General features: G+C 36.6%; 1 protein-coding gene across 1 annotated transcript in view; it reads right to left on the bottom strand.

Annotated features, from left to right (window-relative positions):
- Positions 1-966: 966 nt before the first annotated feature.
- LOC145989560 (neuronal acetylcholine receptor subunit alpha-7-like) overlaps positions 967-17,898 on the bottom strand; it is a 40,318-nt gene continuing 23,386 nt past the window's right edge. The window contains exons 3-9 of the mRNA XM_083124861.1: positions 16,941-16,985; positions 14,848-14,957; positions 12,486-12,687; positions 10,199-10,373; positions 8,984-9,136; positions 8,651-8,826; positions 967-1,869 (exon numbers count right to left, since the gene is read on the bottom strand). Of these exons, the coding sequence (XP_082980987.1) occupies positions 1,708-1,869; positions 8,651-8,826; positions 8,984-9,136; positions 10,199-10,373; positions 12,486-12,687; positions 14,848-14,957; positions 16,941-16,985 (1,023 nt within the window). The 3' untranslated portion in view covers positions 967-1,707. The remainder of the gene's footprint in view (positions 1,870-8,650; positions 8,827-8,983; positions 9,137-10,198; positions 10,374-12,485; positions 12,688-14,847; positions 14,958-16,940; positions 16,986-17,898) is intronic.

The raw sequence follows: 17,898 nt of genomic DNA, 5'->3' as shown, positions 1-17,898 counted from the left end.
TAGAGAGAGTAATGCACAACAAGAACAACTAACAAACAAACCCGGAACCTCCAGACAACCAAGAAGAGAAAAAGATAGCCATCATCCCATACACTGGAAACCTCTCCACAGTCATCAGCCACATTCTGTCAAAGCCCAAATTAAGACGATCCAAACCACCACAGAAAGTCCTAACCCGGCTTCGAAACCATAAAGACGACCTACAACAGAAGACACCCAGGGTTTACCATATCGTCTGTACCTGTGATAAAGCCTACATCGGGCAAAGGAGAAGGACAATCAAGCAACGGTGCGAAGAACATGCAAGCTACATAAATTGTAATTTTCACCTACAAAAATCCGAGTTAGCAGAACATTCCATCCAAGAGGACCATAGAATCGACTTTACAACCACCAAGATCATAAATAAGTCATCCAATTACTGGGACAGAATCTTCAAAGCAGCAATAGCCATCCATGGGGAAAAGGAAAACCTGAACATGGACACGGGACTAGAACTGGACCCAGTCTGGTTAGCGATAGTCGATTGGGAGCACAGACATATCTGATTGGACTGCCACCTGCACCATACCCCTCCCACATCAAATACATAAATCCATACCCCAACTTTTCTCTGCACTTCAATCCCTTAAGATGAGAGTGACATTAGCTCTCGAAAGCTTGGAAGCCTATCCAGAAATCACCTGGCTGATATCCCAGAGAGAACATCCTCATCAAAACAATGTGTTCAAAACTTAAGTTTCCATGAACAGCTACAAATAACAGAGAAGAATACAGATGTATTTAATATAAAACGAAAAACGGAAGGCTTGTTTCAGGAAGAATTTTCAATAATTTTTGTCCTCTTTATATTTCAATTAGCTGCTATCATAAAGTTAGAGTCTATTGCATGATTTAAAAAAATAAAAGTACACTTTATGTGGTACAGGGTCACATAAAATTCACATGCAATTCCAGGGTAAAAAAAAGCAAGGTAAAAAAATAACAATTGTAAAAAAAATAGTATGTATTAACATTATTTTATGGTAAACATTTGTGAATAGATCCTTATACAGCTTACTTAGTACCTGAATAATTAATAGATATCCCACGATATGTCAAAAACAAATGATTAACAAAATATAATAATGACCATCAACGACTCTCTTCTTTACCTCATTGACATCATTTCCTTAACACAAGTAATTAAAAACTAAAAAAAATCAATTAGTTTAAATTATAATGTCTATTGGCACTTCTGAAATTTAAAAAGGTGATCACCCTCACCTTTGGAACCTAGAACTAACTCATTACCCCCAAAAAATCCAAGTAATAAAAGAAAAGTAACTAGTAATTAGTAAATAGTCACTTCGCCTATTTGGTGTCTCAAATACAATGAAACTAGGGGGTGACAACTAAGAAAAGTTTCCAAAAAGAGCGTAAAAGTCCATCTTGAATTAAATATTGTAATATTTCACATCTGTGAAGATTGCATACTTACCAGAATTCAAACAATTCTGACAGCAGTTACCTTGTAGCAATATTCAATGCCATATGGATCAATTTATTTGTATATTACAGAAACAATTTTTTACAAATGATATACATATATTTTTCACATCACCTTTCTGACACTTTTAGCAGAACATACCTACTCCTTCATAAAATTTCTAGTGTAATGTGTTACAACATGAAAAGCAATGTGCGAAAAAATATAAAAAATAAATGCTAAACTAATGCTACAATTAATATAAAAAAAACAATGAGGTATAACAAGAAGCATAGTCGATCAAAAAATAAAGCAACCATGATCCACTCCTTTGAAGTATTTCCTGCTGTTGTTGTTACCAAAGTTGTCTTATCTTCCCCACCTGATTCTTCTGCAGCTGCCTGCAAATTATATGTATAAAAACAACTATTAGTATAATGCGTCTTCACCCAAATATATGTAAACTGATTGCTTTAGGAAAACATATTATATGTACTAATTTGTAATTAATATTAAAAACTTTCAGTCATGTTTATTTATTTATTTTATTTATATTTACTCAAGAGTTTTAGATACAGTCTTATTTGGCCATTTTACACTGAAACAACATAAAGTAGAAACAAAAAATAACAAAAGATAAAAACAATAACAAGATGGGATAGATTTACATGTTCTTGGTCAGTAATGTACAAAAATTTCTTTCTGGAAGGAAAATATCTATATCCAGGGGAAGTTTGTTGTAGATTTCTGGCAGCCTGTAAAACAAGGAGCGTTGTAGAAGGAATAGCCTAGTGGTTGGGTTGTGGAAGAGTTGCAGGTTGCACGTTTGCTTTTGGGGTACCCTAAGTGTAAATTCACTGATTAGGAGATCAGTTCTGATTTTGCCATTTATTATCTTCTAAAAAAATTTAATGTCAGCTAGATCACGACGAAAGGATGAAGAGTGAATATTTAGAGCAGCCATGATTTGGATACATGTCGGAAAGAAGGTATTCTATGGTGAACAATGGCAAGAAAGAAACTGAGAACAGAATCTATTCTGGTGAGATTGGTTTTTGATGCCACTGCCCAAATTGGGGAGCAATATTCAAGGATGGGTGAGATGAAAGATTTAAAGAATAATGCAGGAGATGATGGGTATTGAATTTCACTAAATCTGTATAAAATACCAAGAAGGTGCATGGCTTTTTTAGTGGTAGCTATAATATGACAATTAAAAGTGTGTTTTTCATCCATGATAAAACCTAGGTCGTTTTGAGTGGAAACTTTTTGGATTATTGTTTTCAATAGCATAAGCAGACACCACTTTGTTCTTTTTTAGGGAAAAGTAAGGAAAGAACATTTCTGAGGGTTTAATTCTAGATTCCACTGACAACACCACTTAACAAGTTCTGTGAGAGCATTTTGAAGAATCGTCACGTCATGATGCGATGAGATCTCCTTGAAGAGTTTACAATCATCCGCAAACAAAAGTATATTGATAGGGAGGGAGGACAGTTTTTCAGGGAGGTTATCCATGTACAGAAGGAATAGGAGTGGGCCTAAGATACTCCCCTGAGGAACTCCAGACAAAACGGGAAGAAAGTTAGAAGAGGTATCCGAAAGAACAACACGTTGTACATGCTCATGGAGGTAGTTCTGCAGTAAAGGGAGAAATTTTCCATGGATGTTAAATCTGGATGATAGTGTCAAGTTGGGAGTTATTATCAATAGCTCTGGCAGCATGTGAAAGTAAGACAGAAAGATTTGTTAAGCAAGAGCTGCCTGGAAGAAAACCATGTTGTGCTGTATTGATATACGGTGACATAAACTGAAGTAACCGGTTTTTGATGATTTTTTCACAAATAATTGACAGTGGCGATAGAAGTGAGATTGGTATATAGGATTTTACACAGTTTTTATCTCCAGTTTTGTGAATGGGCAAAATGTTGGCCTGTAAGAAGTTTTTCGGAAACAGACACTCAGATAAACATTTGTTGAGTAAGGCAGACAGGGGAAGCCAAGGAGTCAACAGTTTTATGCAAGAATATTGTGGGGATTTCATTTGGACCTAGGGACCGGTGGAGGGGCAATGAAGTGAGAAGGTATTTTACTTCCTCGGGGGATGTCTTGATTGAAGATAGTGTGTGAGGACAGACAGCATTTAAGTGGGGGAGAGGGTCGGAAACTGAGAGAAGGGAGAAGTTCTCATGAAAAAAAGCATTGAAAAGTTCGGCTCTTTCTTCTCCACTAGCAATATCAGTATTACGAACAAATTCTTTAGGTATACGTGGGCTTTGTTTTCTTGAATTTAGTAATGTGAAGAATCTCTTTGGGTTTGTAGTACATTCGGTTGTTATGTTATTTATATGTTCACTATATTTTGGGGAGGGTAGGTATTTTGAGTGACGTCTGATGCCCATGGGCGTCTGGAAGGGGGGGCAAGGGGGGCCATAGCCCGCCCTGGAAAATGAAAGTCAACCAAAAATATGTATTTCACACATATAATTTCATTTTAGCCACAATAATATGTGTTAATTATTGCATGAACACCATAAATTCAAATTTAAGCAATATTTTTTAGGGAACAACCCTATTTTTGGGGAAAATTTGCCTTCGTTTGCCCCCCCTGGAAAAAATACCTTCCTTGCCCCTCCTTGGAAAAAATCCTGCGGACATCCATGCTGATGTCACAATAGGTACCGTGAGTGTGAACATTAGGGTGCTGCATCCATAGGTATCAAGCCTGTTTTTTATTATTATTTTTTTAACACAAAGAGAACTTCTCTGTCGAACCAGACAAGGTATTTGGTAGATCTCAGTCTCGCAGTGGGCACGAAGTCTTTTATCGTGGCATGCAGAATTTCAACTAAGTTCTCAACGGTTTCATTCACTTCCTCTTCCATCAACAAAAACCAAGGGTAGACATTGAGCGCACACTTGATGACATTCCATGGAGCTTTTCACCATAGGTAGTGGGGGGTTGGTTCCGCTTGGCAGATTCCTTGTCTTTCTTTATGGTAGGCAGGTGCGTTGTGACATCGAGTGAGTCATAATTGAGGTTAGAAGATTCTTTCCTGGAGTTACCTGCATATCAGGCAGGGTTGCCAGTACATAGTCAAGGTTGCTGTCACCACGTGTTTTATGCATGTTGAACTGGTTTAACCCAATTCCGTGAATGAACGTATCAATAAACCACTGACCATTTTGACAGTTTATAGTTCCCGTATTTGGGCTTTCCCAATTGATGGACAGGTTGAAATCACCAAATAACGTAACATCACCACTTGCCATTGCTGCTAATACGGAATCCCTGCAGGCTTCGAGGATGGAAATGGGAGAGTTCTTATGTGGGCGAAAATACGATCCAATGAGCAGTTGTTTTTTTTTTTTGTTTTTTGAATACTGAGTTCAAATAATTTCACAGTCCTTGATTAGGTCGCCTCATATTTTGCAATTCCATTTAACATTAACACAGATCTTCACTCCTCCTCCATGACGACTTGCACGGTCATTTCTAAATACATTGAAATGTTTTAAAAATGGAAATTCACTATCCATGTGGCTGAAATGACTTCATTCAATTCACACTCAGCAGAAATGACCAATTGCCTTGTATCAAATCCATGCTACCTTCAAATCTTTACAATTATGATACTAAAATGTTGATATGGGGGTATCTGAGATACAGCTGACACATTTCAAATTGTTGCAATAATGCACTATTTTCTCTGAACACATGATGCAGTAAATAATTGCAAAGCAGTGATGCTACAATCATGAAAGCCAAAAAGGCAACATCTCAAGACAAGAATTCTACTGTGTAAGTTCAGCATAACTTTCACCTTTTGTGTGAAAAGGATCATGTAACATCGTCAAAATATGGAAGAAACCGTTTCTGTTCATGGGATATGTGCTGGATGCTTGCAGAGGCTGCAAACTGTGCTGTCAAACAGCATTATAGAGGTGATTATGAAGCTTTCCAGCAGAGTCTATGGAAGTTTGGCACAGGCAGGTAGGTTTGATTGATTGATTGTTTATTTTACTTCGCGTTTTGTGCCTCTTGGCTAATTTGCGAAGATGAGGATGAGTGATGAAATGATGAAATTGATGAATGGACACTCACAAACAACCAAGCCCGAGCAGGATTCGAACCCGTGACCCTTGGCATCACAGCACGATGTGCTAACCACTCGGCCACAGGGTCCGGCACAGGCAGGTAGGCAACTAAGAATTCCTCGCTCCATTGTTCATGCTCAAACTACATGTATGCATATACAGTCAGTCACAAAAAAATAGCACCACCTCCATTATGAATCATGTGATCTTCCGGCAACTGGACGATATAGAAAACACTTTTTTATTATTCTTAGCCTGTGAATCAGACAAGAGCAAGGGTGGAGCCATGGTCACATACAGGGTGGATAAAAAAATCATGATTTTAATAAATCATGCTAAACATGCACTTTTTAAGAGTGGTGCTATTTTTTGTGATTGACTGTAGTACAACAAATTGAGCCTGGGCTAGCCTCCATGGCAGAATGGTTAGCACACCACACTACAATGGTAGGGGTCCAAGATTCGAATCCCAGCCTAAGCATTGGTGTTCATTGTGTGTCCCTTCATAAATTTCATCATATCATCAATCATACTCATTTTTTCGAAGTAAAAAAAATCAATCAATCAAATTGGGCCTGACAATAACTACAATTCTTTCCTCTCAACATGCAGAGATGGGTAAAGAGTCATTTGCTTTGTGTGTTGCTTTATCTGATGAAGCTACTTTCCACACACATGGAAAAGTAAACAGGCACAAAATGCAAATGCTGATGAGAACTAACTAACATCATTCGATTGTTTTTCTTCAAGGAGCCAACAATCGCAAGAAATTCACCTCTGCATAAGCTTTAACAATTTGCAGTGCTGCAGTTGACCCAGTTGATATGAACTGTTTTCTACACGTAGGACTGTGCTCCTCCACACTGAAGCCATCACATGAGATTACTGGAATGGATGCAATGGACTAATTCCATGCCTCCCAGAAACCCCAGATTTTACAGCCTCAAATATTTCTTCTGAGGTTAACTCAAGGACAGGGTTCATACTGGCACCAAAATCAGTGACCTCCAAAATCTTTGTGTGCATGTACAGAGTCTTTTGCTTCTGTCACACCCTATATGTTGGAGAACATGTGTCTACTGACTAGATATAATTTAGGTAACAAAAAGAGCACACATGAAACTGCACTGATTTTGTTAAGTTTACGTATATTTGTATTGTACAATTTTTTTTCAATAAAACTTGGTGAATGACTTCAATTTGTAATTATTTAGTTTTATTGTATCCCTTTGTGTATTTTACTTATAATTAGACCTCGGATTTTTAGGATCTAAAAAGTGCACTTTTAGGTTCCTAAAATAGGCTCTAAAAATCCTAAAATAGGTACTAAAAATCCTAAAATAGGTTCTAAAAATTCTAAAAATCTTAAATTAGGCTCGAGAAATCCTGAAGTAGGTTGCAAAAAAACTTAAATCGGTACAAAATTCCTGAAAAATACTGATTAGATACAATCGTTAAAAACAAAATTTCACATGAACCGTAATAACCAAATATTAATTTTCTAAACAAATTTTCATTTCTTTATATCATTTTCAAAATTATCTACAAATTATTATAATACTACACTTCTACTGTTAGCAAAAGTTAAAATGAATTACATATGTAAAATTACTGCACAATATCAGGGTGGCTACTCACTGGAAATTCCATGAATTCCAGGAATTACACTTGAATTATTGGCTCCGGGAATTATGTGTGAATTATTGGCTCTGGAAATTATTCATGAATTTTGGGAAAACATTAAAAAGGTACAAGCGGATGTTTTCTCTATTCCCATTTTTTCTCCGTAGACGTGAAAAATTGCAACTTTTATTAATCCAAATCCCATTAAATGTATACATGTTTATAAATACCCTGAGGCAGTTTAGCTTTAACTTTTATTTTTTTTGAGGAAGAAAAAGAAGGCTACATGAAAAATAAAACAAAATTTTCTGAATCTGTTTACTTTGTTAGTGTCTTTTGCAGAACAATCTATCTGACAGACGAAAGATTATTGCAAAATAAGATATCTTGAAGTTGATTAGGTAAATTTTTGGGTACATTGGAATCACACAAACCCTTTATATTGTTAATATTTGTGTGTGTGTGTGGGGAGGGAATGAGAGTCAGTAATATGTAAGGTTGGAATAGAGAAAACATCTGCTTGTATCCTCGAATATTTGGAAAGTTCGCCTTGATAACCAGAAATTATACTTGAATTTTATCATGGTCCTAGTGACCACCATGAATCTTTTTGCATATTATCCACACGTAAACTCCGCCTTTTGTCTGTGAGGATCATTTCATGTGCTGAAAATTATATTTCATAGTCAATAGTGCAAAGTTGAATGCTTCAACTTTACTTTGCAAGGCAAAAACGAACAAACTGACGAAAAAGTGAGCAAGGCCACTCAGATCAGGTTTGCACTTTGGACTGTGTAGGCAGTACAGACAATTGGGTGCCAAAACTGAAAATGGGGAGGGGGGGGGGCAAGGACAGTTTACTTTATCTTAGTATGCAAGGCTTAGCATTAAGAGTCTATAGTGCAGGAGTAAAAATGTAGGGGGGGAACTGTCCCTTTAATTGCCGCGCCGCCACCGTGTGCAGGTAACAGTGGCATCAGACATTTTGTTTTGTTTAGAGCTTTGATAAACATCATATACTTGGAGGGAAGATAATTACAGCTGTAAATGATAAAATTAAGCCTAATCTTGATACAATATTTCATGTTGTATAGGCGTCTGGAAATCGGCAGAAAACATGTTTCAATCATGCCAGTCATTGATTATTTCGCCACCAAACCTAGTAATAAATATCTCTGAGAGATAAAAAAGTCCCGTAAAATCTAAAAAATACATAAAAACCTTTAAAAAAGGTTTAATTTAGGCACATAAACCTAAAATAGGTTTTTAAAAGCAAAATAGGTTATTTTAGGCACTATAAAGCTTCGTCAGTTGTTGCGTTTTCTAATGAAACACTGACCTAACTTGTTATTTCTTATTTATATGCAAAGGAAAAAATAGGTTAAAAACCTAAAATCTGAGGTCTACTTATAATCAATCTCAATGTGGACACACTTATTGTATTGTAAATGACACACTTACCTTAGGATCTACCTTCCCAAGAACAAGGTACTGGCCAACAGAACTCCCAAGCAACCAGCGATAAACAGCGACAATACAGTTTGGAGCATCGAGTTGAGTTTTTGAGACAAAACCTAATATAACTGCGATCACGACCGATAATCCCACCATCAGTAGAGAATCACGGAAAAAAAGAACTGCAACGAGAATATAATATTAATTCACTAATGACCCTACACAAATTAGCTATGGGTTTCATTTAAAAGTAAGAATGGCATCATCAGTAGACAATGCATATTAAATATATACTTACATTTCACATATATTGCATCACTACCTTTTTCATTAACTTACCTATCAGAGGTGATGAATCTCCATTAGGCGGCAGTTTGTTCCCCAGATACTGAAGATACAAGCAGTGGATTAAAATGTTAATTGTTCCCAGAATTAGTCTTTCCAAGCATGTTGAATCAATCCAGAAAGTGATGAGAGTCAGCATGGACAGAACTGAAAGATATGTAAGGTCTGTATGTTTTTATGAGTTAAAAATGAACTATGAGGCTAGCTAATATGTTTGCATAATAATAATAATGTAAAATGAATTCAAGAAAGCAAACATTTGGAATGCTTGTCCATAACATGCAAATTAGAATATGCATCTATTTTTTCATCCCCACAAATCCGAATCAAAATTGAAAGAATTCGAAGTGTGCCAAGTAAGTTTCTTAAAGTTCTAAAATGAAGGTAGATGGTATTTACACTAAATATGCTCTTGTGTGACAGCTATTGCAACTTTAACTTCTAATATAATCAAAGACACGTTCATCGGCTACTTTTTCACTACGTATTAAATAATTCAATAGATTCCTCACACCTGTTTTTGGAAGTTCAATATTATGCAAGACTGCAAAACTATCCCTGATTCTGAGAGTTCAAAGGAAATCTGCATATATGGCACCCATTTGGAAATTACAAAAATAAAAAGATATGGAGTATTTTTCAAAGCATTCCCGAAATTTAAAACAGAAATTCCAACATACTGAAATGATATGTAATGCTATTTATTAGTTTTGCTACTTCCTACTATTTTTGAACTGTTACATTTCTATTTTTATTGTTATTTTCTCTATTTTTCATTACTTTCATAACTCGTAAGACTTACATACTATGTATGACACTATAAATTTGCCATACATAGATCTAAGCAGTTAAAAAGTGTGTCACTTTATCTGTACACCATTATTAACTAATGCAATATTCATAAAATGTGGTTGATAATTTTGTTCAACATGTATTTATTTCAATATATTTAAATTCATTAATGCCTCCCCAATGGCATAGTCGTAGCGTCATTGCCTTCTAATTAAGGGGTACCAGGTTCGATACCCAGTGTAGGCACATAGTGTTTCGGATCCCACTTTAAACTGTAGGTCCAGTCCCGATTAGCCTATGTGTGCATAAAATGGACTTAAAACAACAATTCAATCAATTAAATTCATTAATGTCTTCACTTTGTGTCGATTGCAGTTGTGGCTTATTTTTTATACAAGTAAAAAGAATACATCATACCTATAGCTGGAATAATAACAGTGGCAGCATGATTTGATGCATGGCGCTCCAAATCAAAATCAAAATTGATGTACTGATAGGAAAGGTTATTTGTACTGTTGAATACGGATACTTTTAAGGAACTGCCAACAAGCTTCCACGCTTTACTTGGTAAATACACACCTAGATAATCACTCTGTATTATTGAGCAAAAAGAAAAAAGAGAAACACTTAATTAATTGTGTGATCAATTATTATACTAATATATACACGTATTCACCAGCAATAGTTCTTCTAGAGGAAGGAGGAGGCCTTCCATTTGACCAGTCTGCATCCCCTACCCACAGAAAACCAGAAAGACTAAATCATCACTCTCATAGCAAAAATTTGCATTCTTTGTATCAGGGTTCCTGCTGAATTGTGCAAAACTTTTCCATGTTTTTCAGTCAATTTCAAAATCAATTTCCAGACCATTCTCTTGTGATGGAACATGCTCATAATCAAGTTTTTAAGTCTTAAACTGGGCTTGCCATTCAAGAGATTAAAGTTTTCCAACACTTCTTGAAATGAATGGACGAAAATAAAGAAAGGCATTTTTATATAAAATACCTCTTCCAATAAACAGATTCAAGGGGCTAAAATGGACCTTACTTTCAGTCCTAAATAGTAGCAATTAAAAAGGAGACAGACTTTTCCTGGGTGTTCTAGGTGTAATAAAATTAGACACTATTTAGAAAAGAAGCCCTCTTTATTCATGGGTGAAGTTTTCTCACATCAAAATGTGAGTGTATGCAGTGACAATAGCTTAGATTTTTTTCTGGTTATTTTTTTTCTTTTTTAAGTGTGTTATCAGGGAAAATAGTAATTAAAATAACAATTTGCAATGTGTTTGTCACTAAAATAAAATTCTGTGGTGCAACAGCCCTTTGAAGGTCAGGGTATGCCAAGGAGCATATTGATGCACATCATCAATCAGCACATCAGGTTCCATTACTGCTGTTTTCTGGTTTTCGAGACCAAGTCCATTAGAATTATTTTCAAGAAGCTCTGCAACTGTCCTTGCAATGCTGGTCCAAACCTGAAATTTTGTACATACCACCAGAGAACAAATCCAGGACCACTCACACCAAAGGCCAAAATGGGAATGCTAAAATAACCATGAATACAAATGAATAGATTTTCAGGTTTTCGTCATTCAAAATCCCCTACATTTGTATGTCCTTTCTTTTTTAATTTAACGTTTGTGGGGTTGTGATCTGTAAGTTCCTGTGCTCAGTTCTCATGAACACATTGGTCACCACAGTTTCAATTGATAACAGGTGAACAGTCCTTTTGACCACACATCTATCTTTCTTTTTACCAAAAATCGCTTTTCATTCAATAAGTTCAATTAGTTGGTCATAAACGTCATGATTTTCTTCCACTTAAAACTGAAATTAAACATGATATTTAATATGACAGTAAAAAACTTTTCACGTCACGTGCCGGCATCCACTTTGTCGTCACTCGGCCAGCCCTGATGATGATTCCAAGATGGAATGGAAAGCTTGGAAAAACTTCTAAAAGTGTTTTTATCTTGTTGTTTGTGTGTTTTGTGTTAATTTTAACAAGTATGATATTTAATATCGGCACTGTATTTGTTGCAGTCTTTATGTGTTGTCATTTACCAAAATTTCAGTAGGGGCCCACACCTGGTGAATCCAAACATTGCTATGCCAATGAGTACATGGTAACTGCTGGAGCAAGTATTCCCTGAGAGAGTAGATGCTCCTTGTATGAGCAGATTCTCAGCATTTCTATTCATGGTAAATGGTGTATGTGCTCTAAAATGTTGATAAATAATTAGGTGGTCAGTTTTATGTTGAGGAATGATTAGGTGCTCAGTTTTATTAATGTTGAGAAATGATTAGGTGCTCAGTTTTATTCATGTTGAGGGATGATTAGGTGCTGTTTTATTCACATGATCAATTGTATCTCTTGCCTTTACAAATTTTAAAGATCCTCTGGCAGAGTAGTTAGTTTAACATGCTACAAAGCATGAGGTACTAGAATCAGGATTATTTCTGGTTTGTGCATGAACATTACAAGGATAATTTTGGCTGACTGGTTATTGAAAGTTTTCTGTACATATGCAAAACTTACTTACTTAGCAAATTATTACACCAGGAAATGTCCTCATATGCTCCTCAGGTATGTTGACATAGGTGGTAGGAGAAACCAGAAACAAGTAAGACCACTGCTATACATTCACATTATATTAACATTTATTTCAGTGTTACAATAATTAAGTCTTTCATACAGTACTTACAGCTTGACGAATATAAAGTTCATTGGACCAATGATGCCATGAGCCAAGAATCAGTGAACACTTATGAGAATCAAATGGCCATCTCGTAAGATCAGCATCACAATATGCAAGAAAATAAGCACTTGGAGTCCAAAAAACATCTCCATTGTTAGAAATTAGAGCATTTTTTGTTACAAAAGGTATGTCATTCCGATGATCTGCACTGAGAAAGAAAATGGTTTATTTTTCACACATTTTATCAATTATTTCTAGTTTATCTATGGTTCTATAGAACAGAATACAATGGGTCTTTATTTAAGCAGGCGTGTTTTAGCCTCATGGGTCATTCTTACAAACAACCCTTATCATAAATGATTCAATAAAAACAAAGAAAGAGAAAAAGCATTATGACCATTATAATACAAAGGTTATACAATGACAGAATACTACAAATTGAGAATACTGTGAAGTAAAGATATGTAACAAGTAATTAGTAGTGTATTGTGATTTGTGATTGTGATAAAACAAAGCTAATTTAACAGTGACCTTCATCCCTCTTTTCCAAGAACTCCACAACTACCTGACCTGGCATTAGCGTGGCGGGTGGTTTAAAAACATCCACCTATCTTACCACCACGAGCTTCAAGCAAGAATTGGCAATGAATGGTTTATTTCCTACAGCTTTAACTAAGCAGTTACCTGCCTTCATGGTCACGTATGGGTTCAGCTTTCACTTACCCATGCATTTGATCTTGCCATCTACTTCCCAGGAGGGTGGGGTTTTATCCAGTGTTTCTAGGAAAATCTATGGAACTTCCTGTGCTGGTCCCCCAATCTGTCACAAGGAAGGGTGAACGAACTTTTCAAAAGGACAAATGTTGAGACGAGCTGTTGCCTTTGCCTGCTTTTCTAGCCACTGAAAATCTTTGGCATCAGTAAAAGAAAATCAACTGATGCCGATACATCGGTATCGGTATCAGCTCAACCCTAATATAAATTAAATCACTTTAAATATTATATATTCTTAATTTCATAATTTGTGAGTTGAACAGTCTACTGAAGCTTCACCTGCTAGCATCTATATTGCAGTAGAACACTGGCATGTCGAAAATACATTATTGTAAAACTATTTCACCTAATAAAATCACTGCGAACAATGCCATTTAAAATAAGTTTCATTGTAATATTTGTAAATTGAATTATTAATCTTCTGCAATCTGCTGATAAATACAAATTATTATGGAATTTCAACAATTTCATTTCATCTCCTGGGTGGTAGTTGTATCTTATCGATTTCTGACTTTGCATACGGATGAATGAAGACTGGTTGCAGTTTAGATGAGTCTTGATATGGTCAGTTTGACAATTTATACTCAGGGCAGTGCCCCTCTTGCCCCCTCCACTAATGCCAGATCTTATTTACTATGTGGTTCTCCATCAATCATTGTTCCTACGAATCAAATTACAGTATATGTACCAACAGATGATGACATGTAGGCAACACAATACACAATTTCTATGCAGCTGTAATACGTAATATATATACTTGTCTAGTAATAATACAACATATCTAAGTGCATGCATGCTATCATACACTAGAAATGCAGTTGAAGAGAAACACTCCCAAGCTACTTTCGTTATGTGTCTGAGCGTGTAGTTGTGTACATATGTAGCTCCAGCATGTATATGCTATTAAATTTATATATGCATTAAACCCTCCACCCTAGTGACACAGTGTTATTAGATATCTCAAATATTTTCATTACTTAACCATTTACATTAAAAATACAATAAAATATACAAATTTGGGAAAACATACACACACAAATGTGAAGGACAGTGACCTGCCCAAAGGGGGATTGGTGGGGGTTATAACCCCTCCCCTCCTTTTTGGTCCAGTATTGCTAAAGAAAAGAATGACAAAGGCAGGAAAATATGGCAAAAAGGGACTGACTACTTAAAAATTGTACACATAACCCCTCCCATTGGTGAAGGAAATGATAGCATTTCATAGTGTCTGCTCAATCTACACAGCAGAACTCTATGCAGTTCTTTGCTGACGTTCACAGCTTGCAGCGAGTCCTAATTTGAACTGATTCACTTAGTATTCTCCAGGGTGGATTCACCCCACCCATTTTCCGACGACTTGTGTCCCTCTCTGTCAGTGCTGAAGTCTGCTTCTGCAGGGTCCGCAGCCACGTTTGCATCACAGGGAATGATCGAATGAGCACATGCAGAAATTTAAGCATAAATTTTAAGAAATTTAGTGTCTGATGAGTGCTACATGGTCCTTCTTCCTTTCATTCACTACATAGATATGTTAGTGTGTGTGTGTGTGTGTGTGTTTATATATGTTTTACATATTACAGAAGAATAAACTCACCTGTCTAAAACAGTGAGATCAGGCTTCCAAATCTCAGTAGGTGGTACGTGAATGAAAGTTAGACCATCATATTTGGTAGAATCCCATGTAAGGTGTTCATCAGACCAAATCTAAAATATACCAGGCATGCATTAACATGGAAAATTCTCACCCTTGTCCTCATTTAATATAATTTGGTCAATACTAAATAGTAAAAATGCAAATGGAATGTGTTTTCATTTAATCTAAATATGTAACTTAATGATATTCTACATGCTAGTAAGAGAATACTAGTAGAGAGAATACTAGCCACTTACCATGGCTACCCCTCCCCAAGCCAAAAATACTGCATATCCATGATTCTTCATCCAAATTCAACTTAAAGTAAAAAGATGGAAAGTAACTAAAATACCGGCATATTCAATGATCTGGTAGACTTTGGCCCCTAAACTGACAGTGATGCTTCAGCACAAGATAATTAGACTAATTTAGTTCTACGGCAAATAGTTTTACGAGGCACATGTCAAAAAAAAAAAAAGGGGCCGATAATTTGTTACTTGGGACTGGCAACATTGACGAAGCTGCACGTGCACAGAAGCATGCTTTATTATTCTGTGCCTGCAACAGAGGTATATTTCTCAGTGTGGAGGTGCATACGTGCGAGTAGCAGGAAGTTGAAATGGCTGCTGTAATAGAAAATCCTACCAAATGTGAGGTGAGGTCGGTGATAAGATTTCTCAATGCAAAAAGACTGAGTGCAGCTGACATTCATCGGGAATTGTGTGCCATTTATGGACAAACAGTAATGAGTGAAGGAAAGGTAAGACAATGGTGCTGTGCTTTTTGGGAAGGACGTTCAAATGTTCATGATGACAAGCGGAGTGGCAGGCCTAGTGTTGAGATGGACGACCTTGTGCAACGTGTTGATGAGAAAGTGCGATCCAATCGCCGTTTCACCATTACTGATCTAGGCAAGGAGTTTCCTGAAGTGTCTGATAAAACATTGCACCGAATTGTAATGAGCAATCTGGGTTATCGCAAACTGTGTGCGAGGTGGGTGCCAAAAATGTTGACAAACACTCACAAAGATGAAAGAATGAAATCAGCACGTGATTTTTTGGTACGCTGGGAGAAGGATGGGGATGACTTGTTTTCTCACATTGTGGCTGGAGATGAAACCTAGATATCGTACATCACTGGTGAGTTGAAGCAGCAATCCATGCAATGGTGTCACTCCGGTTCACCGAAACAGAAGGAATTCAAGCAAACACCAGCACATCGCAAAATCATGGCAATCGTGTTTTGGGACCAAAAAGGTGTAATCCTCATGGAATTCCTGGAACTGGGACGAACCATCACAGCAGATGTGTATTGCCAAACACTGTCTAATCTGCAACGTGCCATCCAAAACCAGCTAAGAGGAATGTTATGGTCTGGAATTCTGCTTATTCGTTACAACGCCCACCCACACACAGCTGACCATACTGTTACGACAATTCAAAAATTCCGATGAGAACGTTTTAATCACCCAGCATACAGTCCTGATCTTGCCCCAAGTGATTACTTTCTGTTCCTTCACCTCAAAAAGTGGCTTGCTTCGCAACGGTTCGATGATAGTGAAGTTCTCAAGACATCAGTTCTCGACTGGCTGAGATCCCAGGTGGCAGATTTCTAGACAGAGGGCCTACGTAAACTTGTTCCACAGTACCAAAAGTGATTGGAGCATCATGGTGACTATGTAGAAATATAGCCAGGGTATGCACTTGTGTAGCATCAAAAATTTTCTCGCTTCATTTTATTCTCTGTAATAACCAAACGGCCCTTTTTTTTGACATGCCCCTCGTATTTTCCATTTAACTTTTAAATGTCGGCTGGTTACTGAATCTGTGTGCATAAATACACGACAGAAAATACTGTTTTTCAAATCTTGAAGCATCAAAACAAGGTTTGTAGCATCAAAAAGACGGCCTCAATGAGCAAAATGTTAACAAGAAAAGTTGTTCATTTTTATGCCTTCTACTTGCAATGGTAATTTGTCCATATTGTTAGGTGACACTGTATTAGGCATAATTTCTAACTAAGAATTAGTACTTAATATCATGCAACTAACATACCAGATGAAGGACACCATGGATTGTGAGAACATTGAAGTCTGCATCCTGTAAAGATAATATTTGAAATGTTTATACATTTTCATAATAGTTACTTTCTAAAGTATTTTAAGTGGAGCATTCCATAACATGAGAGAAGGAACCACTGGAAACCTTATTATTATTATTAATTGCTTCTTTTCCTTTGCAAATGTTTGCATGTCAGATTGCACCAGCTTATAATTTTTCAACATAGATTAATTGTTGATCTATGCAAATTTTCAAGTGTTGATTACCTAAGGAAAAATAATCTTTGGAATGTGCTTCCGGTCACTGCAGAAGTCAATCTATTATCAAACTTTCTCCTCCATTTCCAAGCTTGCTGGGATGGTAGGCGCATACGGATGTTGAATTTAAATGTTCATTTGCTGAAGTATTTCTGTAAGGTTTAGCCTTCCTCAGTGAAAGAAACTGCTCTTCGTTGCTGCAGCTTTGTAGTGGTCTCTCCATTGTTAATACTGCAGTTGTTGTGCGGATCACAATAGTGATCCACTTGTTCATTTTCACGAGCTACTGGAGTTTGGAAACACTCTTGATCTTGGCTCCTTGTGTACCTTCCTGGAATAAGTTCAGGAACTCTGTCCATTTACCTTTATTTGAAATATACTCATTGCTGACTTTTTATGGAGGTCATAATTTCAGTGGAGCACATTAGTGACCATGTGGGAGTATTTTCAGGCACGTAGCATTTCTATGCATATACGTATATATCAGTAGTGTACGGTGACCAATTAGATAGCCAAAGCACTGAATATATAATTTTTAAATAACAATAGTACATCAAGGGGCAGGCTTGCCTTGATAAAAATACCACACGCGACTGCTTTGCGGCATTTTAGTCTTTCACGGGCTCCGTAAAAATGCCTCTCGACACTTTCAGGGGAGTCTACATATCCTGGGAATTATGCAAAATTTGAATTGC

This window comes from Lepisma saccharinum, chromosome 1 (assembly GCF_977018435.1).
Source record: "Lepisma saccharinum chromosome 1, izLepSacc3.1, whole genome shotgun sequence".
NCBI lineage: Eukaryota > Metazoa > Arthropoda > Insecta > Zygentoma > Lepismatidae > Lepisma > Lepisma saccharinum.
Note: the sequence above shows the minus strand (reverse complement) of the source record. Positions and strands in the feature narration are given on the sequence as shown.